This window comes from Notechis scutatus, chromosome 2, assembly GCF_049901735.1.
Source record: "Notechis scutatus isolate UNSWTSFEM ecotype Mainland chromosome 2, rNotScu1.2, whole genome shotgun sequence".
Taxonomy (NCBI): domain Eukaryota; kingdom Metazoa; phylum Chordata; class Lepidosauria; order Squamata; family Elapidae; genus Notechis; species Notechis scutatus.
Genome location: NC_142010.1, coordinates 63,111,006 through 63,134,105, shown reverse-complemented (window position 1 = coordinate 63,134,105; position 23,100 = coordinate 63,111,006). Strand labels below are relative to the sequence as shown.

General features: G+C 42.3%; 1 protein-coding gene across 3 annotated transcripts in view; it reads right to left on the bottom strand.

Annotated features, from left to right (window-relative positions):
• LOC113422540 (hyaluronidase Ccc Hy-4-like) overlaps positions 1–23,100 on the bottom strand; it is a 48,234-nt gene that overhangs the window by 4,083 nt on the left and 21,051 nt on the right. For 2 of the 3 annotated variants that reach the window (XM_087954924.1, XM_087954922.1), the window contains exon 2: positions 1,291–2,314. In XM_087954924.1, coding sequence (XP_087811050.1) covers positions 1,291–2,314 — 1,024 coding nt within the window. Of the gene's footprint in view, positions 1–1,290; positions 2,315–13,565; positions 13,858–23,100 lie in introns of those variants that run through there. The other variant, XM_087954923.1, reaches the window with a different exon arrangement.

Below are 23,100 nucleotides of genomic sequence, written 5' to 3'. Positions count from 1 at the left end.
AAATGGAAGTTCGCCTTCTCTGCCAGCTCTTCCTGGTCTACTTTCAACAAGAGGCCCCCATGGATCATTTCCAGAGTGCTGATCTCCCTGTTTACACAAGTTTCCTGCTTCAATCCAGGGCGCACACATGGGGCTTTAAGTGCTTCTCCTCTATCTCTCCACCCATCTACCTATCATCGGAGTCCATAATCTGACTGCCATCCCACTTGAGTTAAAATATACATCCACTTTTAAGAATGTTCCTCTTCTGTTAATTTTTTTTTTAAGTAGAACCAGGCAACAAGGCCCTTTTTGGCTTCACAGAGCTCCCTTAAGTTAGATCAAAGGAGCAATTTGATACAATGTGGTGCCTTGACTCAAAAACTACCAAAGAGACGGGGAGGCATCAAAGAAGCCAGATGAGAAGAGCAAAGCTGCTTTCACTTAGAAATAGCACCTTGCCCCAGTTCGGCTTGAAGGGAAGGAAAAGCTCCACCAGCCAGGAAGGGGTGTTGCTGCTCTTTAGGAAGGGGACTGCAACACCACCACCTGGGAGTAAAGGCCTCATTTACCAGAGCAACCAATAGTCTTCCTTCAGCCCTGCACAAATACAACCCCCGTCCAAAAGCTGAATGAACTGCAGGGCACACGGCTACGAAAGGCAACATGATACATAATGCTGCACAATGAACAAATACAGAACTGTTCCTGAGATAACTGGACATTTTCTGTATCAGCAGAGGGAGGTTTTTAAAATGGTGAGCAGGACTGATACCATGATGTAAAACATGAGTGCAGGTATCACAGGCTCTGCATTTGTCCTGGGTTGCTCAGGTTTTACAGCCTAGGTTAAGCAGTGATCTTACAACTAGACAGGGGGAAAAAAATTTAAGGGAAGGCTGGAAGCAATTAGGTGTATCCTGCCCATTCAAGAGGAGGAGTGTTACACAATCATTTTAAAAATACTTCCATTTTAAGTAGAGAGTATGTTTTAATCCAAGTGAAATGGCTTACTCACATCACCCTTTTCAACCCTCAGTGATTCTCATTTGATGCAGTTTAGCATCTCTAGCTGGGAAACCTAGTGGGACAGAGCTCTTCTCCCATCCCCAAATGAAGTCTGAAACTTGGGAATCAAATTCGTTTCTTTTTGTCCTACAAGATTCCATCCACAGGTCAGGTTTATTTATCACACAGTTCCAAAAAACAGGCACAGATTTATTGATGCCCAAGAACCGTGCTGGGCTCAGAACTAAAGTCCATGGGGAAGCAAAGGTAAAAAAAAAAAAAAAAACAGTGAAAGAATCTCACCTGGCTCAGCTCCTTCAAGGTGTAGGTGTAGAATGGCCTGGCATACACAAAAACAGGGAGGGAGTGCTGAGCAGAGGGCAACTCGGCCACTCTCAAGGCCTCACCTACTTTGGCCCTCACAAACTTTTTCCCTTGAGGGGATGTTCTCAGCATCTCTTCCATGTAGATGGATGGGTAGAGGGCCCTGCTGTGCTCCCAAAGCCAAGAGAGGTCATTATTGCGTTGCACTTCCACTGGGGGACAGTGCCCCGTGAAGCCCTCAAAGTCATCCAAGTAATCATAGTTATAACAGTCGGGAAAGAGGTAGTAGCCCCACCAGCCATTGGGGCGCAGGGATTGGGCTAAGCGGAGAGTATCTGTCATAAAACTCTGGGCAGCTGTCTCAAACTCCCATTTGGCCTCCAGCTCAGCTTCATAATCAGATAAATGGGGGTTTCTTTGCTTGACCAAGAGGAGGGACATGTCCCGGTAGATATTTTTTTTGTCCCAGTTCCGAATCCACTGAGGCCTCCAGTTCTCCCAGTCGATCACAGCGAGACCTGCAAACGAGGGTGAGGGCATGGCCACCGCAATGTCCCTCGTCATCTTCTCCAGGTGGCCTTTCAAGCTGACGTTCTGAGGGCAGCCGCCATGAACCGCAGTGGGGGGCACTGTCGTGTTCATGTAATACGGGTACAAGCCTAGTTGATCGTAGTAGAAGATGGTGATGTTCCCACCCACAAAGGCTTCCTGGGAATTCACCAGGATGCCGTAGGAATCCAAGGGGAGAGGAACGTCGTAGGCGGCTGCACAGCGAGCTGTTGGTGCATTCCAAGTCACTAGGAAAGGTTTATCTTTCACAATGGGAGGCAGGGCTGGTTTCAAGTTATGAGCAGCGAGAGGAAGGGCAGTCGGCCCATCTGGGAAGAGGAGGAGCAGCAACAAGAAGGTTTGATGACCCAGAGACTGGTAGAGCCTCCACTGTGTCGAAGCCCATTCTAGCACCCCGGCGGCTGAATGTGACGGTCCTGAGTGGTGCGCAATCCTGCAAGGAGGGCAGAAGACATTGTCAATGTGGCATCAGCATTGCACTGGTCAATTATCAGCCGTCACTCCTTCTAAAATAATGCCCCCCTGTTCTCGAATGGCACTGCACCCATTACAAACTGGTTTTCCCTGATAGACACCGAAGACTCCAGGGTCATCAGAAGCATTCAACATTTTTTGACTATAGACCTTTCCAGCAAGCCATCCTTTTATTGGACTTGTGATCAGCCCAGAGCCCCTCGTTCCTCCAACAGGGTGCTATAAAAAGTACCATAAAGCAGGGCTCTCCGACCTTAGCAACTTTAAGACTTGTGGACTCCAACTCCCAGAATTGCTGGCTGAGGAATTCTGGGAATTGAAATCCACAAGTCTTAAAGTTGCTAAGGTTGGAGAGCCCTGCCATAAAGTGCTTTCTCCTTGGATGGGGGGAAGTGTCAGGGGTCAGGGGTCAGGGGTCAGGAACACCCTGGGGTAAGGGGCTTGGAGACAAGGGCATGGCAATGAATGAGAGTGCACTGAAAGACTCCTCTCTCTCTCTCTCTCTCTCTCTCTCTTTTTTTTTCATGTAAAGCAGCACAAGAAGGAGTCTGCCTGTTTGCTAATTGCCACTGCTGCCGGAGATTTTCCCCAAGCTAATTTAATCTGTACTGTAATATCAGTGAAGGGAGAAAGAGGGCGGGGGAAGCTAAATTAGAAAATATTCAGAACTGCTTCCTATGCTATTTATGAAAGGGGGGGCATGTTTCACTTTGCTCCTGCGGTCGTGTCCTTTTCTCATTGGTCTTTCTCTGTTGAGATTCCAATCCATTTGGATTTTTTTTTTAAAAAAAGAAAGAAAGTCCATATGTTTATATTTAGTATTCAGTGCCTCTGAAAGAGTATGGAGACAAAGTTCTGAATCCAAAACCCCAGAGGCTATATGGTCCCTGGTACAAAACTGTGAAGAAATCTGGATGCTGCTTTCCACTCCTACCCTGACATCACAAGCTCCTCTTTCCTTATTTGTTTGGGCCAATTCCACCAGGAACTGAACAATCACATTAACCTCACTCTACATAGGTCACAGAGCAGACATTCAGCGATTGCAGTCCTCAATCACTTCTGTTGAACATACTGTTCCCCTGGAGATAAAAGATTTCTCAGCCAAATGCATTATCCATTAATGTCTAGACCTCTTTTTTTTTTTTAAAGTAATCATAATGCATGCTGTAGTTGTTAACAGTACCAAAGTCTTTGGCTCAGTTTCCACCAACTATTAAGTCCACACAAATTTTAGTGACAGCTCGAATCCCTAATAAATTAGACAAGAGATGCTAACCACCTGTTTGTTTGCATTCTCCCCTAAACTTAGCAGTAGCTTTGCTAAAAAAAAAAAAAAAAGCATCTGTCCATTTGACATTTTGGTCCTTTAAGGTTTCATCATGACCCCTCCCATCAACCAGCCATGTAACAAAGATATCCTCATACAGCAGCAAGCCATCAAGTTCAGTTTTTTTCCCCACACGTATTTCTCTATTCTAGCTTTTTATTATATAAAGTGCCAGAGTCCTCTGGAGTTGGGCATTGTTTAAATCAATGTGAATGAATACATAGATACATTTCCAGTGAATTACTTGCAGCTAGGGTTCTTGCAAAGAACAACAAACAGGATGGATTTAGAAGCTGGCCCATGAACTTTTCCCCTGCATGTGTTTGCTGTGTTAACCTGTATATATATATATATATCCTTTATAAATCAGCTATCTAGTCAGCCTGGATGAACTGTACAAGTAAAAACAACCCAAACCATCAGCACCAGTAATAGGGCATAGCTGATATGCTGATTTTGTTTAAAAACATCACTTAAATCGGTCAGCCCAAAGGGGAACAATTACATACATCCACTAAGATAATAGTAAAAGAAAAGAAAACAGTAGATTTTATCAGAACCTGATCTTCAAAAGTACATACGGGAGCTGAAATATTGTAGCATTCTTTGAAGGCAAGATTAGTCTCACAACTCACAAGCGATCCTGGTTATTGCAAGACAAAAAGAAATGCAAAACTTTAGATTGAAACTAAAAAATTTCCCAGCTTCCTTCTTAAGTGGCGAACTCTGGGGATAAGTTGTGCCTTCACCAAAGAGAGCCTTCTACTGGATTGACTTTTTGCTTACATCCCAGGGGAAGTAGTTTGAAGCTGGGACTCCAGATATTTCCTTACTCACCTTATAATTAAACAACTAGGTTGAGGTTGGGACAAGGGCCCAGGGCTCTGGAGGTTTTTTTTGTCATCCCATCGGGACAATTTTCTTAGATCAACCTTATATTGGTCTCACTATTTATTTTTATTTATTTTATTTATTTGTCAAGCAAGTATTAGATAACAGGTATAAGTATAAACATGGTTATGAAGACATGAAATGGGTACAAATAAAAAAGAAACAAAAAGACAGGGATGGAAGGCACATTGGTGCGCTTTTGCACGCCCCCTACAGACAGATTTACAGATTTACAGATAATCAGAGTTGGAAGGGACCATGTAGGTCATCTAGTCCAACCCCCCGCCCAAGCAGGAGACCCTACACCATTTCTGACAAATGGCAGTCCAATCTCTTCTTGAAAGTCTCAACTGATGGCGCTCCCACAACTTCCGAGGGCAAGCTGTTCCAATTGGTTGATTGTTCTTACTGTCAGAAAGTTTCTCCTTGTTTCCAGGTTAAATCTCTCCTTGTTCAGTTTCCATCCATTATTCCTTGTCTGGCCTATAGGAGTTTTAGAAAATAGCTTGACCCCCTCCTCCCTGTGGCAGCCCCTCAAATATTGGAAGACCGCTATCATGTCTTCCCTGGTCCTTCTCTTTACTAGACTAGCCAAGCCCAGTTCCTGCAACCGTTCATTGTATGTTTTAGCCTCCAGTCCCCTAATCATCCTGGTTGCTCTTCTCTGTACTATTTCTAGAGTCTCAATAGACCTCTTAGGAAGGGGGTGAGGTCAATAGTAGACAGTCTAAGGTTAAAGTTTTTGGGGTTTGGGGAAGGGACCACAGAGTCAGGTAGAGTATTCCAGACATTGACCACACTGTTGCTGAAGTCGTATTTCCTGCAATCAAGTTTGGTGCGGTTAACCTTGAGTTTGTATCTATTGTTTGCTCTTGTGTTGTTATGGTTGAAGCTGAAGTATTCATTGACAGGTAGAACATTGCAATGTATAATTTTATGTACTATACTTAGATCGGACCGGAGGCGGCATAGTTCTAGGTTTTCTAGGCCTAAAATTTCAAGTCTGCCTTGGGGGACAACAGTGTTGACAGGTACAGGATTTGATAGGGCACTCCCTATTTTGACCATTTGTTTCCTGTTTGACAGGAATGCGTCTATCCAATACTGTTGGATATACTCATTCATTGCAGCTCTTAACCAGAGAAAAACAGTGGCACCAATTGCATTCGCTTCCAAGGGTTTTGAATGCTGTTGGGTAAAATACAGGAAGCACTAAAAGGGGGGGGGGAAATGTTGCTGCAGAAGAAAAAAGAATGATTAGGGAAGGTGGAAATGGGAAGATGACTAAGGGGGCGCAACTTAACAGGAAGATCAGAAAAAGCAGCAGAATGAACAGGAAAGGAAAGGAAGGCATAATATAAAGAACCAATTTTTCATGTTTTATAATAGAGAGGACAAGTAGGAAGACTTGTTTCTCTTGCTTTTACAATATCTAGAATCTAAACTACAAATAATGAATTTAATACTAATCAATCTCTTTAAGGAGACTGAGAAGTTAAACAAGGTGAGTCAGAAAAACTCTGGAATTCTTTGAGTTCCACCTTCATCATTTACATGGGATAACAATGAAGATGCACACCTGGTTGGTTGATTGAACAAAGTACTTAGACTTAATACTCAGGACATTTCTTTCCAAGCCTAGACAATTTAGCAATGAGATCATTTCTTAATGAAACCTCATTACATCTGATAGGTGTAGACATATTGAGCTATGATGAGATAAACAGTGGCTGATTACAGAAATGATATTGTGTCCTTCTTCCTGTCACTCAACTGGGGAAAAAAATGCCCAACAGCTTTTCAACAGCTCTCAGGGTAAATTCAATACCTTAGGAAGCCACACAGCCAAGTCCAGGTGTTAAATGCAGCTCAAAGGTAACTTTAGGAGAGTGATATGAGTAGAGGGTATGACCAATGTATGAAAGTAAGTCAGATGGACAAATGCGTGTTGCTGAAAGACATCCATTATCTCCTCTCTGTTCAACTATTTAGAAAGAAAATGGTAATTCAAAAACCTTGGTTTCTATCAACTTGAAAATTATAGTAACTCCTTAATGAGGCTCTGATGATGCAGCTCAACTTCTAGAGTACTTCTAGACATAGACACAGCAATGCATTCTAGAGATGCTATAAAAAACACTTTAAGATTTGCCTTCTGGTTTTATTACTTTCTTATTATTCATTTATGAAACTTCTAGAGTACTTCTAGACATAGACACAGCAACGCATTCTAGAGATGCTATAAAAAACACTTTTAAGATTTGCCTTCTGGTTTTATTACTTTCTTATTATTCATTTATGAAATTTGTGTACCATTCAAAGTCAGCTGGGTTTCCGATGGTGGCCTGTAGAATTTATATGATAGAATAGAGTACGAAATTGGAATACAATTATTTAAAATAGCAATTGGACTAACAGGCTACCTTGTGGCAAATGGTGCTACTGGACTTTTCCTGCTGGAAAAGTCATCTGCTTTCTGGAGGCGGTGAAGATTAAGGCCATCCACACTTGGAGTAACAAACCATTCCAGCGTAATACAGTTGCTTCTTAGAATGCCCACCATCAGGTCAATGAAGTCCTTTAGCAAATGATCCCTCATTGTCTAGGTAGAAGCAGCAGAAACTATTAGGGAAATATGGTACATACCTTAGCCCTGAACATATAGGACTTTATAGATAATAATTGCACATTCAATTGCACTTGGAAGCCTACAGAGGTATACCATGGCAATGCTATTACAAACACTGAGCATACACCCCACTGCAATTTTGGGGCAGTTTTCGATCTATATCTGAGTCTCTCCCCCTGCCCCATTCATATCCTGATAACTACCAGAATTGGATAATGACTTCTAATCCATCTTGCAATAGGCACAGAATTCAGATTATTACTAGGGAAAATCTTCACAATGATAACTTCACACCAGACCGGCAGACATCCTCTCCTAGCAATTTGACATAGACGGAATAGGGGAAAGGAAACATTCTCTAGTAAAAATTTCCATGTATCCAAGCTCACCCCTTCTCACTGGATCTACCTGTTTAGATAGAAGTAAAACCACCATGAGATTATGCCTCCAACTCACACAAGTAGTCCAGAAGGAGGCTGTGGTTGACATTATTGAAATCTGCTGAAATATTTTTTTATTTAATTCAATTTACATTGGCTATTTATTTTGCCAAGGTGACTCTGGGTAATGAACAAAAACATCAATATAAATAACTAACAAAATAAACACAAAAAGCAAAAAAAAAAAATGACAACTGAACCTCCAGATACATAGGTCATCCATGAGAATAATTAATGTGGTTTGTATCTCTTGCCCAAGTCTGAATCCAAGGGTCCAGATAGTTTATATCCTCCAGAACCCTGTACAAATATAGCTCCACTTTTTAAAATAACCTTCATTTAAAAAACATCTTAGAGATAGGTTGATAACTGTGCAGTTTTGTTGCATCCAAGAAATTGATATACTTTTTAAGGATCCTGGCATTTCTCCTGACTCAAACTGTTGTTGACAACAAGCTCAGCTCCAACTCTCAATCTTTTCCTGGCCATTTTAATTAGCATTGTAAGACAGGGGTCCAATTTCTAAGGGGCAGACATAAGATCAAAGAGGTCATTCTCCACTTCCTTAGTTTCTATAGATTCAAAAGCTTCCAAGATAGCACCATAAGACTTCATCTATTATCTGTACAGTAGATTTGTTCATCTGGTTTTCAACTCAAAATTAAAAGTCCAACTCAGCTGGAGAAACACAACTTACATTAATCTACTGATTCATGTCTCCCTAAAGGACAGTGGCCCATATTCTTTAGATACAGTATAAAAGGTGGAGAAGTAATTGAGCTTTGCCACCCTTATTGCCTTTATTGTTCACCCCTTGGCTTTTACTTATTCTGGTTTACTCATTGTATATACATTTCCACCAGAAACTGTTCACATTCCCCCCACCCCAAATTCCTTGGTACACAAAAGACCTTTGCAGGATTTGGAGGGCAAGGAAAGGTTGTTCAGGGGTGATCCTATTAAGTGTTTCTCTGTTCCAGTGGTCAGCAAGGTGCTGAACAGAATCACCCTGCAGTCTACTTAGAAATTTCCCAAACTCCATCGAGAAACTTGCTGGATCCATTAGATATCCGGGTGACCTTTTGCAGAGTTTAGTGCAGGGGTGTCAAACTCAAGGCCTGGGGGCTGGATCCAGCCCATGAGGTGCTTAGATCTGGCCCACAGTGCCACCCTGGAAACAGCGAAGGACTGGCTCATAGTGCCTCTGCCAGCAAAAATGGAGCTGGAGAGGGCTGCATGCAGCCCTCCCAAGCTCCATTTTTGCTGGAAGAGGGTTTCAGGAGGCCATTGCACCTGAAACAGAGCTTGGGAGCCCATTTTTGCTGTCAGAGTTCTCAGGCCACCACAGACGCCCCCAACACAATTGATGTCTAGCTGGCCTCGCCCACCCTGGGCCCCCAAGATTAAACATAACCCTGGTGTGGCCCTCAATGAAATTGAGTTTGACACCCCTGGTAAACCGTATGTCCATTGTCTCAAGGAAATAAACAATCCATTGTAATGGAAAAACCCCAGAACCAGATCATCACACACATACCTCAAGGATAGATGAATACCAGATTTAAAATATGGCCAGCTATGTGAGTCAGGTCAGTGATTATCTGGGACAAATGCACGGTTGTCATGGTGGGGAGGAGCTCTTAAGTTCCCTGATCCCAGGGAAAGGTGGTTGAACACCCAGTACTAAGAACCTGGACAAATCTACAAGCATCTTCATAACAAGTTCAAGAGCTCAGGGAGGAATGCTTCTGTGCAGCTGGGAGGATGGGATAACAGCAGGACTCACATGCACATAGATAGCTAAGATTCCACATCTGGCTATCTGTGAATCAATGATCCTTGCAATTGCTAAGGTCTCTTGATATGCAATTGCCACACCATCTCCCCTACCTCCCCCCACCTGCCCCCAAATGGAGAGCAAAACAGGAAACCCAACTGGCAAGATCTCCATGAGAGGGATCACCCTTTCTCCCTCCAAGCTGAGATCAGTAATACAACACATGTAAAGTCTGTCCTCTCATCCATGATTGGACCAGTTAGTTTTGTTACAGGCAGACCTGACTTTCATTAGCAGCATCTTGAACTTAATGTGTCTAGCAGTTACCAAGTTCCTAGTTGATTTTTTTTCCCATTGGTATTGTATGGTACTTCGTATCACAAATGCTGTATTCTACTGTATTTCCCCCTAACAATGTAATTGGCCAATCTTTCGGTTTGTTCTTATGTTGCACCTTTGCAAGCAGCTGGCTTGATGACTGTTTTCATTCTCCAAATGGGAGGCTAAAGCGGAAAGAACAGCTTAGCATCAGATCAGGCTATTCAGTGAACACAGAGCTTAGCAAAAGTCCTCAGGAGATTTCCTGCGCTGGACTTGTGCTCTTAATATTGCATGTGCCAGCTGACTTAAGTTGTAGAAGTTTGCTGGAAGAATCTGGCATTGGGCCCAGAATCCTCTGGCAGAGAAATTAACCGGCCAGATGAAAAACAAGAAGGGGCAGAGATATCTCCTTTTTTTTTTTCATGGAGGGAATTTGTGACATGACATTCATAAATGAGTTATCCTTTAAGGCAGAAGTCCCCAGACTTGTTTGATTTGGAATTATGAGAATGTGCTTCTTGGGGAAGGGGGGGTGTTTCCCATTTAACCCATTTTTAGAAATCAGGTGATGCACCACCTGTAAATCCTACATGTAGAATTCTAAGTGCACAGCTAAGCTTTTAACGTACATTGAAGCAAACTCGTTCTTCCTCTGGTCTTGCTGAATTGGCAAGTCATGAAATGTCAGTCATGCAACTGAGATTTCTATCTGATTAATTCACACTTTTATCCCTGTTTCACTCTTCTGTAAAAGCACAAGTATCAAAATAAACCACTAAGAAAAGTTAGAGAATGCTAGTTTCTAAAGACAATGCGCCATCATGTATTTCAAAATATGTTCCTATTTGTTCATCGTAACGTTCTTTGAAAACTAAGCCTGAATCTGTTGTGATTTTTGCAAATGGGGGCTTACACCAGGGGTGTCAAACTTGCGGCGTCACAGAGGCATCATGTGACGTATTGGGACTTTCCTCCCCTTTCACTAAACCAGGTGGGGACGTAGCCAGCACATGACGCATCCAGCCCATGGGCCACAAGTCTGACACCCCTGGTTTACACTGCTAGCTGTGGCTGACATGGAAAGACAAAGTGATAGTGCTTCAAAATATTAAAAAGTAGTGGTAAATTTTAAAAAAAAATCTAAGAAGAAAAAGACAGGAGTTACAGCAATTCGAGTCTTTCTCTCATTCTTTCACACACACATGCATTCGTTCACACACCCCTGACCAAAATAAATATTGCTAGAGGGAAGCAGATCGTCTGCACAGTTCATTACTTTGAAATAAAGCTTGCGCTTTATTAATAAAAGGAGATGAATGGGGTTGGGGAAATCAGTTTTCGAGCACAGCATTTTTTTAATAGAGCATTTTTTAATAGAATCAAATTGGTAGCATAAATTTCCAGCGTAAATTCTATATTTGTGTACTTGGAGGCACCTCAGCATTTTATAACGTGTAAGCCAAGCCATCTAACAATTCCTCCTTTCAAAGGCGCCCAGAATGGCTCTTTCTGTTCTAGCTACATGTAGGCCTAGAGCAGAGGTCTCCAACCTTGCCAACTTTAAGACTTGTGGACTTCAACTCCCAGAATTCTCCAGCCAGCAGAGCTGGCTGGAGAATTCTGGGAGTTGAAGTCCACATGTCTTAAAGTTGCCAAGGTTGGAGACCTCTGGCCTAGAGAGCTGATGGGAACCTTCCTCTAGATGTTAGGGGCCAGGTGCTGGAGAGGGCCAGGTAGTTGTTGGGAGTTATGGACTTTGCTGTGCTACAGATTTTGACTGTACCTTTCCCTACCGTGCCCCACCATTGCTACTTACACTAATAACAAACCAACCAACAAAAAACAAATGCACCTGCAATCCATCCTATTTGGTGCCAGATGTAGTCTGGCTTTAAGGAAACATCTCAGCTATTAGATGACCAAGTAACCATTCTACAGAGAAAAGATTGTGGCCAATTAGCAAAAGCCGAGGTAGAGAAAGGGATTGTACAATTAGCCTGCAGTAGAACTTGGCTCTGCTCTGGTAATTTTTGGACAAATACCTTTCCAGAAACAAATTAGGGGAAGAGAGTTATGTTTCAGGAACTCTATCTAGCCAGCAACGCATCCTCTTGTGCTAATGTTAAGTTCTTGAGCAAATGTGTAGTTCTAAAGCAGAGCCAGGCTGATTAAAACTGATTTGTCTTCATAGTTATCCCATGGGGCTGAAGGTTCAAGCAATTAGTACTGATGGCTTGAAAGTGCCCTTCTGATACATAGGGGAGATTTATGGTCTACTTCTCTTGAAGGAACCGTGGCCACAGCATTATGAACAACTAGGGGTTTTTCAAACTGAATAGCCAGGTGGAAGTTCTGGTTAGACCTTTCTAGATCTAACCTATTTCCACTTACATGCTCCTGTTTTTCATGCAGCTTTTGACTTATTGGACCTTTGACTGAGCACCTCCTTTTCAACCAAGATTCCATTAATGTCTGAAAACTAACAGTGATGTATATAGGAAGAAAGTGATATTGGATATCTAGGCCAGCCTAAGACAAAAATGAAATAAAAAATACTGTGCACTAAAAGCTTTACTAAGAAAATGACTAACCTTCCCTGTGACCTTCTGAACGACATTCTAGCTTATAAAAGAACAGGAGGGATGCAGCCAAAGTGAAGCAATGAAGCCTGCAGAGCCTTTCCCAAATTGGCCACTTTGTGTGGTTGGTACAATTATACAAATTAAAATAAACAAATTAACTAGCATCCAGGGGGTGCATAACAAACATTTCACTTGGGTTTTTCTATTTATTCCTTTCCCCACAACGATGCATCATTTACTCACAGTCTACTCCTGCTATTTTCTGCACATGGCAGGCGCTATGCAATTTTGGGTTGGATTTTATTCAGTTTACACCTGACTTCCTTTTGAAATCAATGCTAGAGAATTCAGAATACTGAAAGTGACTTCTTTCCCTTTTTATATGTGAATTTGTCTGATTTCTTTCTTTCTTTCTTTTTTTAAAAAAAGAACCCTGTATCAGAACTATTATATGAAAACAAAATCATGAAAATAACAAGCCACCAGCGTGAACGTGTGTTTTTAAACAAGTTGTACTCAGTTTAACAAGACAAGTTTCTTTAAGGCAGTGATTTAACCATGAAATGCCAGAAGGAAATCCCATAAGAATCCAAAGGCAGTAGACTATCACTATGTACTAACACGGAATAGTACAAGTAACAGCAAAAGACAAAAACAAAACACCACCCTGTTCCTCTGGGCAGAAAGATAGAACAAAAGCCAAATAGAAATAACAGCAGCAATAATAGGGGAAAACTGAAAGGTATTCTTCTGCCTGGGATTCCTGTGTAGAAAGAGGCAAACGGGAAAAATACAGATGGATCAAAAAGGGAGGGAGGCGGGTTGGGAGATTTGGGCTATCTGCAGCATCCCATTTCCCAGGGCTCTTTTTCCAGCCCTGTGCCACGGCGAAATTTCCTCAGCCATTCCTCACCACCAGCAACCAGCTGCCACTCTCGTAAGAAAGCAAGAGCAGTCAAGAGTCGGGGAAGCGTGCCATGAGTTGAGCCCGATGGGCATTTCCCCAGCTCAGAGGCCGGGGCGAGCCTACTTCACGGCATCCCAAGCGATAGCTTTTCCCTTCCCAGCCTCTAAGCTGCAGACTGAAGTCAGGTGAATCCTGGCTTTTTCCCACGCAGCCCAACCCGGACCGCTTCCTCCACCTCCTCCTTCCCAGAGAGGAGGACAATGCAAGGAAGGGTTTCTAGCAGCGCGCAAGGAAGGAGGAAGACCACCAAAAAAAGGGGGGGAAAGGACCCACCTGAAGAGTTTTACAGCCATGGGACTGAGCGTCTGCTTCCCGGGCTTCCTTGAAACCCTCTGCCCACTTTGATATTCTGCCTCTCTTTCAATTCAGGCTCAAGCCTGGGAGTATCAGGGCACCTGCTAAGCCGGCTTTCTCCGTGGGTCCCCTCTGGCTTGGACCAATCCCCCTTTTTCCTCAGGCTGCTCCAAAAAACCTCCTTGCCTCGCCCCTAGATTCCCATCAGCTACGTTGAGCCCATCAGTTTTATACCAGGAGCCACCAAGGAGGTCTTCTTTAACTGGGGAGAAGCAAAGTGGTGGGGAAACTACCTGTGGCTGCTCTCCCCCTGCCTCCAGAGTGGTACGGTCCATGTCTGGTGCTCTTGTGAACAGCTGTGTTTATGTGCACCTCCTCCAAGCTAACCTCGTGCTTCGCTGCGGTGCGCGCCTTGTGTTCATTCAGTCGGACAGAAAAACTCTCTACTCCGCCCGGCCCATTCAGGGACCCTTCGCCGTTTGCAGTGACAGGCAGGAGCCACAAACCTCCCGTCTTTTATTGACTCTCCCATCACACACGCAACCTGCTCTGTGTACCGAGGGCTTTCTTCGTTTGCTTTGCTCTTATGCCTCCCTTTTTTTCTTCTTCTTTTTTTTCTTTTTAAACCAAGCGGCAGCTGGAATGTGATCCCCGCGGCTGCTTCCACGGAGAGGTCTCGGTGTACACTTCATCAAAACTTCAAACGGAATAAACTCAGCTCAGCAGCCACGTCGGGCTATGGAGAGTTCTCACTTGCAAACTTGAAAGAGTAGGGGGACAAGCCTGCCCCGCATGGAACAGAAGCGCGGGCAGCCAGAAGAAAAGAATAAGATGGGAATAAGAAAATAAGGTCTCTTCTGACAGGGAAACCTTATCCTGGATTTTCTGAGCAGAACGGATCTGGCAGAACTAGTAAACTCCTTCCCTCTTCTGGGAATTTCTCCTCTGGGTTCAAAGGCACTAGAATAATCAAGGTGATACAAGTTTTCCTGCTGGAGCAGGGTTGGACTACATGACCTCCGAGGTCCCTTCCAGCCCTGGATTGCTGGGCTGTTTCAAAGAACTCCTTTGCTTAATACATGGCAGTGAGATGGGAAGGCATGGGAAAGCAGTGGCTTTCAAGACAGCAAAACGGGTTGGTCTGTCTCTATTACAGCCTATCTAAGCACGATGCCCCCACATAGAGTTTTCAAGATACAACATTGCAGTGTTCGGTACTGGATTTGGCCAATTTGGAGTTCCTAGCAAGACTAGCAAAGGTTATCTGTTTGTTACATTAAACACAGTCAGCTTAAACCAATTTTTTTCTTCAAATGCAGTTATGAAGGGGTTACATCAATTTCAGCAGCTACAGGCTTCCATTCCCCCCCCTCCCCAATTGTCATGTGCACAATAACCCATTTCAGTGCAAAGAAAGAAAGCCAATCAAATACAGAGAAATTGAGCATATTTCTTTGCAGCATGGTTTGGCAGTAAGTAGCTTTCTGTGCTTAAAATGGTTCAATGCTTAAAATAAGCAGACTAGTTCTTTTAATTCCAGACAAATAACAAATTAAAAATGACCCCAAGAGACTTTGGATGTTCCTGGATATCCTCCTTTAACCAAGTCATAGACGTTGATGGATGGAAAAAGAATAGAGGGGATTAAATTACATCAAGGTAGATTGTGAGAAGAAACGCTACTTATAGGTACCCATTTGGAAGATCTGAAGATGACAACTTTTCAAAAAAAAATACTAACCAATGTGGCTAGTCCTATCATTCAGCAGATTGAAGTGATGGAATGGAATGGAATGGAATGGAATGGAATGGAATGGAATGGAATGGATTGGAATGGAATTGGAATGGAAGGAATGGAATGGAATGGAAAGATTGGAATGGAATGGAATGGAATGGAATGGAAGGAATGGAATGGATTGGAATGGAATGGAATGGAATGGAATGGATTGGAACGAAGAATGGAACAGAATGGATTGGAATGGAATGGAAGGAATGGAATGGATTGGAATGGAATGGAATGGAAGGAATGGAATGGAATGGAATGGAATGAAATGGAAGGAATGGATTGGATTGGAATGGAATGGAATGGAATGGAAGTAATGGAATGGAATGGGATGGGATGGGATGGGATGGAATGGAATGGAATGGAATGGAAGGAATGGAATGGAATGGAATGACATGAAATCAAATGGAATGGAAGGAATGGAAGGAATGGAAGGAATGGAATGGAATGGAATGGAAGGAATGGAATGGAAAGAATGGAATGGAATGCAATGGATTGGATTGGATTGGAATGGTTTGGATTGGATTGGAATGGATTGGATTGGATTGGAATGGAATGGATTGGCATGGAAGGAATGGAATGGAATGGAATGGATTGGAATGGAATGAATGGAATGGAATGGAAGGAATGGAATGGAAAGAATGGAATGGAATGGAAAGAATGGAATGGAATGGAATGGAATGGAAGGAATGGAAAATGGGAATGGAATGGATTGGAATGGAATGGAATGGAAAGAATGGAATTGGAATGGAATTGGAATTGGAATGGAAGGAATGGAATGGATTGAATGGAATGGAATGGAATGAAATGAAATGGAAGGAATGGAATGGAAGGAATGGTAGGAATGGAAGGAATGGAATGGAATGGAATGGAAGGAATGGAATGGAATGGAATGGATTGGATGGATGGAATGGAATGGAAAGAATGGAATGGAATGGATTGGATTGGATTGGATTGGATTGGAATGGAATGGAATGGAATGGAAGGAATGGAATGGAAAGAATGGAATGGAATGGAAAGAATGGAATGGGAATGGAATGGAATGGAATGGAATGGAATGGAATGGAATGGATTGGAATGGAATGGAATGGAATGGAATGGAATGGAAGAATGGAATGGAATGAATGGAATGGGAATGGAATGGAATGGAATGGAATGGATTGGAATGGAATGGAATGGAATGGAATGGAATGGAATGAATGGAATGGAATGGAATGGAATGGAATGGAATGGAATGGAATGGAATGGAATGGAATGGAATGGAATGGAATGGAATGGAATGGAATGGAATGGAATGGAATGGAATGGAATGGAATGGAATGGAATGGATTGGATTGGAATGGAATGGAATGGAATGGAAGGAATGGAATGGAATGGAAGGAATGGAATGGAATGGATTGGAATGGGAATGGAATGGAATGGAATGGAATGGGAATGGAATGGAATGGAATGGAATGGAAAAGAATGGAATGGAATGGATTGGAATGGAATGGAATGGAATGGAATGGAATGGAATGGAATGGATTGGAATGGAATGGAATGGAATGGAATGGAATGAATGGAATGGAATGGAATTGGAATGGAATTGGAATGGAATGGAATGGAATGAATGGAATGGAAATGGAATGGAATGGAAGGAATGGAATGGAATGGAAGGAATGGAATGGAATGGAATGGAATGGAAGGAATGGAATGGAATGGAATGGAATGGAATGGAATGGGATGGAATGGAATGGAATGGAATGGAATGGAATGGAATGGAATGGAATGGAAGGAATGGAATGGAATGGAATTGGAATGGAATGGAATGGAATGGAATGGAATGGAATGGAATGGAAGGACTGGAAGGAATAGAATTGGAATGGAAATGGGAATGGAATGGGAATGGAATGGAATGGGGAGGAATGGAATGGAATGGAATTGGAATGGAATGGAAGGAATGGAATGGAATGGTATGGAATGGAATGGAATGGAATGGAATGTGGAATGGAATGGAATGGTATGGAATGGAATGGAAGGAATGGAATGGAAGGAATGGAATTGAATGGAATGGAATGGAATGGAATGGAATGGGTGGAATGGAATGGAATGGAATGGAATGGAATGGAATGGAATGGAATGGAATGGAATGGAATGGAATGGAATGGAATGGAATGGAATGGAATGGAATGGAATGGAAGGAATGGAATGGAATGGAATTGAATGAATGGAATGGAATGAAATGAATGGAATGGAATGGAATGGAATGGAATGGAATGGAATGGAAGGAATGGAATGGAATGGAATGGAATGGATTGGAATGAATGGAATGGAATGGAATGGAATTGGAACAGAATGGAATGGAATGGATTGGAATGGAATGGAAGGAATGGAATGGAATGGAATGGAATGGAATGGAATGGAATGGAATGGAATGGAATGGAATGGAAAGAATGGAATGGAATGGAATGGAATGGAATGGAATGGAATGGATTGGAATGGATTGGAATGGAATTGGAATGGAATGGAATGGAATGGAATGGAATGGAATGAATGGAATGGAATGAATGGAATGGAATGGAATGGAATGGAAGGAATGGAATGGAATGGAATGGAATGGAATGGAATGGAATGGAATGGAATGGAATGGAATGGAATGGAATGGAATGAAATGGAATGGAATGGATTGGAATGGAATGGAATGGATTGGAATGGAATTGAAGGAATGGAATGAAGGAATGGAATGGAATGGAATGGAATGGAATGGAATGGAATGGAATGGAATGGAATGGAATGGAATGGAATGAATGAATGGAATGGAATGGAATGGAATGGAATGGAATGGAATGGAGGAATGGAAGGAATGGAATGGAAGGAATGGAATGGAATGGAATGGAATGAATGGAATGGAATGGAATGGAATGGAATGGAATGGAATGGAATGGAATGGAATGGAATGGAATGGAATGAATGGATTGGATGGAATGGAATGGAATGGAATGGAATGGAAGGAATGGAATGGAATGGATTGGAATGGAATGGATTGGAATGGAAGGAATGGAATGGAATGGAATGGATTGGAATGGAATGGAATGGAATGGAAAGAATGGAATGGAATGGAATGGAAAGAATGGAATGGGAATGGAATGGAATGGAAGGAATGAAATGGGAATGGAATGGAATTGGAATGGAATGGAATGGAAAGAATGGTATGGAATGGAATGGAAGGAATGGAATGGAATGGAAGGAATAGAATTGGAATTGGAAATGGATGGGATGGGATGGAATGGAATGGAATGGAAAGAATGGTATCGTAATGGAATGGAAGGAATGGAATGGAATGGAAGGAATAGAATTGGAATTGGAAATGGGATGGGATGGGATGGAATGGAATGGGAGGAATGGAATGGAATTGGAATGGAATTGGAATGGAATGGAAGGACTGGAAGGAATAGAATTGGAATTGGAAATGGGATGGGATGGGATGGGATGGAATGGAATGGGAGGAATGGAATGGAATTGGAATGGAATGGAATGGAATGGAAGGAATGGAATGGAATGGAAGGAATGGAATGGAATGGAACGGAACGGAATGGAATGGAATGGAATGGAATGGAAGGAATGGAATGGATTGGAATGGAATGGAATGGAATGGAAGGAATGGAATGGAAGGAATGGAACAGATTGGAATGGAATGGATTGAATGGAATGGAATGGAACGGAAGGAATGGAATGGAATGGAATCCAATCCAATGGAATGGATTGGAACAGAATGGAAGTGAATGGATTGGAATGGAATGGAAGGAATGGAATGGAATGGAATGGAATGGAATTGAAGTAATGGAATGGAAGGAATGGAATAGAATGGGATGGATTGGGATGGGATGGGATGGAAGGAATGGAATGGAATGGAATGGAAGGAATGGAATGGAATGGAATGGATTGGAATGGAATGACATGAAATGGAATGGAATGGAAGGAATGGAATGGAAGGAATGGTAGGAATGGAAGGAATGGAATGAAATGGAATGGAATGGAATGGAATGGAATGGAATGGAATGGAATGGAATGGAATTGGATTGGATGGAATGGAATGGAATGGAAGGAATGGAATGGAATGGAATGGAATGGATTGGATTGGAATGGAATGGATTGGAATGGAAAGAATGGAATGGAATGGAATAGAATGGAATGGAATGGAATGGAATGGAATGGAATGGAATGGAATGGAATGGAAAGAATGGAATGGGAATGGAATGGAATGGAAGGAATGAAATGGGAATGGAATGGATTGGAATGGAATGGAAAGAATGGAATGAATGGAATTGGAATGGAATGGAATTGGAATGGAATGGTATCGTGGAATGGAATGGAAGGAATGGAATGGAATGGAAGGAAGAGAATGGAATTGGAAATGGGATGGGATGGGATGGAATGGAATGGGAGGAATGGAATGGAATTGGAATTGGAATGGAATGGAAGGACTGGAAGGAATAGAATTGGAATTGGAAATGGGATGGGATGGGATGGAATGGAATGGGAGGAATGGAATGGAATGGAATTGGAATTGGAATTGGAATGGGAATGGAATGGTATCGTAATGGAATGGAAGGAATGGAATGGAAAGAATGGAATGGAAGGAATGGAATGGAATGGAAGGACTGGAAAGAATAGAATTGGAATTGGAAATGGGATGGGATGGGATGGAATGGAATAGGAGGAATGGAATGGAATTGGAATGGAATGGAAGGAATGGAATGGAATGGAATGGAAGGATTGGAAGGAATAGAATTGGAATTGGAAATGGGATGGGATGGGATGGAATGGAATGGGAGGAATGGAATGGAATGGAATGGAATTGGAATGGAATTGGAATGGAATGGAAGGACTGGAAAGAATAGAATTGGAATTGGAAATGGGATGGGATGGGATGGAATGGGAGGAATGGAATGGAATTGGAATGGAATGGAAGGAATGGAATGGAATGGAATGGAAGGACTGGAAAGAATAGAATTGGAATTGGAAATGGGATGGGATGGAATGGAATGGGAGGAATGGAATGGAATTGGAATGGAATGGAAGGAATGGAATGGAATGGAATGGAAGGATTGGAAGGAATAGAATTGGAATTGGAAATGGGATGGGATGGGATGGAATGGAATGGGAGGAATGGAATGGAAAGAATGGAATGGAAGGAATGGAATGGAATGGAAGGACTGGAAAGAATAGAATTGGAATTGGAAATGGGATGGGATGGGATGGAATGGGAGGAATGGAATGGAATTGGAATGGAATGGAAGGAATGGAATGGAATGGAATGGAAGGACTGGAAAGAATGAGGAATTGGAATTGGAAATGGGATGGGATGGAATGGAATGGGAGGAATGGAATGGAATGGAATTGGAATTGGAATTGGAATGGGAATGGAATGGTATCGTAATGGAATGGAAGGAATGGAATGGAAAGAATGGAATGGAAGGAATGGAATGGAATGGAAGGACTGGAAAGAATAGAATTGGAATTGGAAATGGGATGGGATGGGATGGAATGGGAGGAATGGAATGGAATTGGAATGGAATGGAAGGAATGGAATGGAATGGAATGGAAGGATTGGAAGGAATAGAATTGGAATTGGAAATGGGATGGGATGGGATGGAATGGAATGGGAGGAATGGAATGGAATTGGAATGGAATGGAATTGGAATGGAATGGAAGGAATGGAATGGAATGGTATCGTAATGGAATGGAAGGAATAGAATGGAAGGAATGGAATGGAATGGAATGGAAGGACTGGAAGGAATAGAATTGGAAATGGAAATGGAATGGGGTGGGATGGAATGGAATGGGAGGAATGGAATGGAATTGGAATGGAAGGAATGGAATGGAATGGAATGGAATGGCATGGCATGGAATGGAATGGAATGGAATAGAATAGAATAGAATAGAATAGAATAGAATAGAATAGAATAGAATAGAATAGAATTTCTTTATTGGCCAAGTGTGATTGGACACACAAGGAATTTGATATGTGCCAAGCACTGCCATAGGAAGAATGGAGAACTAATATGGTAAAAAATAGGGTTTTTAAAAAGTGCTAATCTTAGTGAGGGTGAGTGATGGAGCCCACTTGGAGCTTCCCCCAATGTCTCACTTTCTAGATCTTTTCTTCTTCTGAAACTTTGGAAATGAAGTACATTTTGGTCGAAGCTGCTACCTTCCTTTAGCCCTAGTTTGAGGGATTGGGGGACCCAGTGCAACGCCATATACTCGGCCCCAGGTTTCCATCACAAATGGCTTCCTGCAAATTAGGATGTTAACATTATCTATTTAAAATGTAATATCTCCATTGTCTGGATTTTGTTAAAAAAAACAAAACTTGGCTTTTCTGAAGAGCCTCATCCCTAGGGCTGAGAGAAAGTGACCACCCCAAGATCACCCAGCTCAGCTGACATTGTGTCTAAGGTGGGACTCACAGCCTCCTGGTTCCTAGCCCGATGCCTTAACCACTGCACCAAACTGGGTCTTAGAGAAGAAATGTACTGGGTGCTAAAGTTAAATAGTTAGTACAAATTTCTTCTTTTGAGTGAGTGAGAAAAGCAGAGAGACCACTTGTATTTTTAACAGATTTAACAGATAATCAGAGTTGGAAGTGACCTTGTAGGTCATCTAGTCCAACCCCCTGCCCAAGCAGGAGACCCGACACCATTTCTGACAGATGGCAGTCCAATCTCTTCTTGAAAGTCTCAAGTGATGGCGCTCCCACAACTTCCGAGGGCAACTTCTGTTCCATTGGTTGATCGTTCTCATTGTCAGAAAGTTTCTCCTTGTTTCCAGGTTAAATCTCTCCTTTTCAGTTTCCATCCATTATTCCTTGTCTGGCCTATAGGAGCTTTAGAAAATAGCTTGACCCCTTCCTCCCTCTGGCAGTCCCTCAAATATTGGAAGACCGCTATCATGTCTCCCCTGGTCCTTCTCTTTACTAGACTAGCAAGCCCACTGCAACTGTTCATTGTATGTTTTAGCCTCCAGTCCCCTAATCATCCTGGTTGCTCTTCCCTGTACTTTTTCTAGAATCTCAACATCTTTTTTATAATGTGGTGACCAAAACTGGATGCAGTACTCTAGGTGTGGTCTTACTAAGGCTTTATAGAGTGGTAGTAGTACCACTTGATCTTGACTGTATCCCTCTGTTAATGCAATTTAGGATTGCATTAGCTTTTTGGGTGGCTGCTGCACACTGCTGGCTCATATTTAGCTGGTTGTCCACTAAGACTCCAAGATCCCTCTCACAGTTACTGCTATTGAGCCTGGTTTCACCCAGTCTATATGTGTACTTTTGATTTTTCTTGCCGAAGTGTATGACTTTACTTTTCTCTACATTGAATTTTTGAAATGCTATTTCTCTGGCTCTCTGTCTTCTACAAACTTGCTGTAGCAATTGCTTCAGTATTAGATATACACAGTGTTCGTTTTTTTTTACTACCAGTTCTGTGGGCGTGGCTTGGTGGGCATGGCAGGTACACATCCTTTGAAAGAAAAGCATAATAAAGGTAAAAAAAACTGCTTTTCCTTCTCTTTCCACTTTCCTTCCACTGATTTTCCTTTGGGAATGAACTGATGAAAGAATTGGTCTCGTATTCCTTTTTTTGCCCCAAATGCTAATAAAATCTCATCTCCAAAGAAGTTTTGCCTGCCATGTTAATTGGAAGAGGGCATTCCAAAATGTGTTGATGGCCGTTATGTCAATGGAAG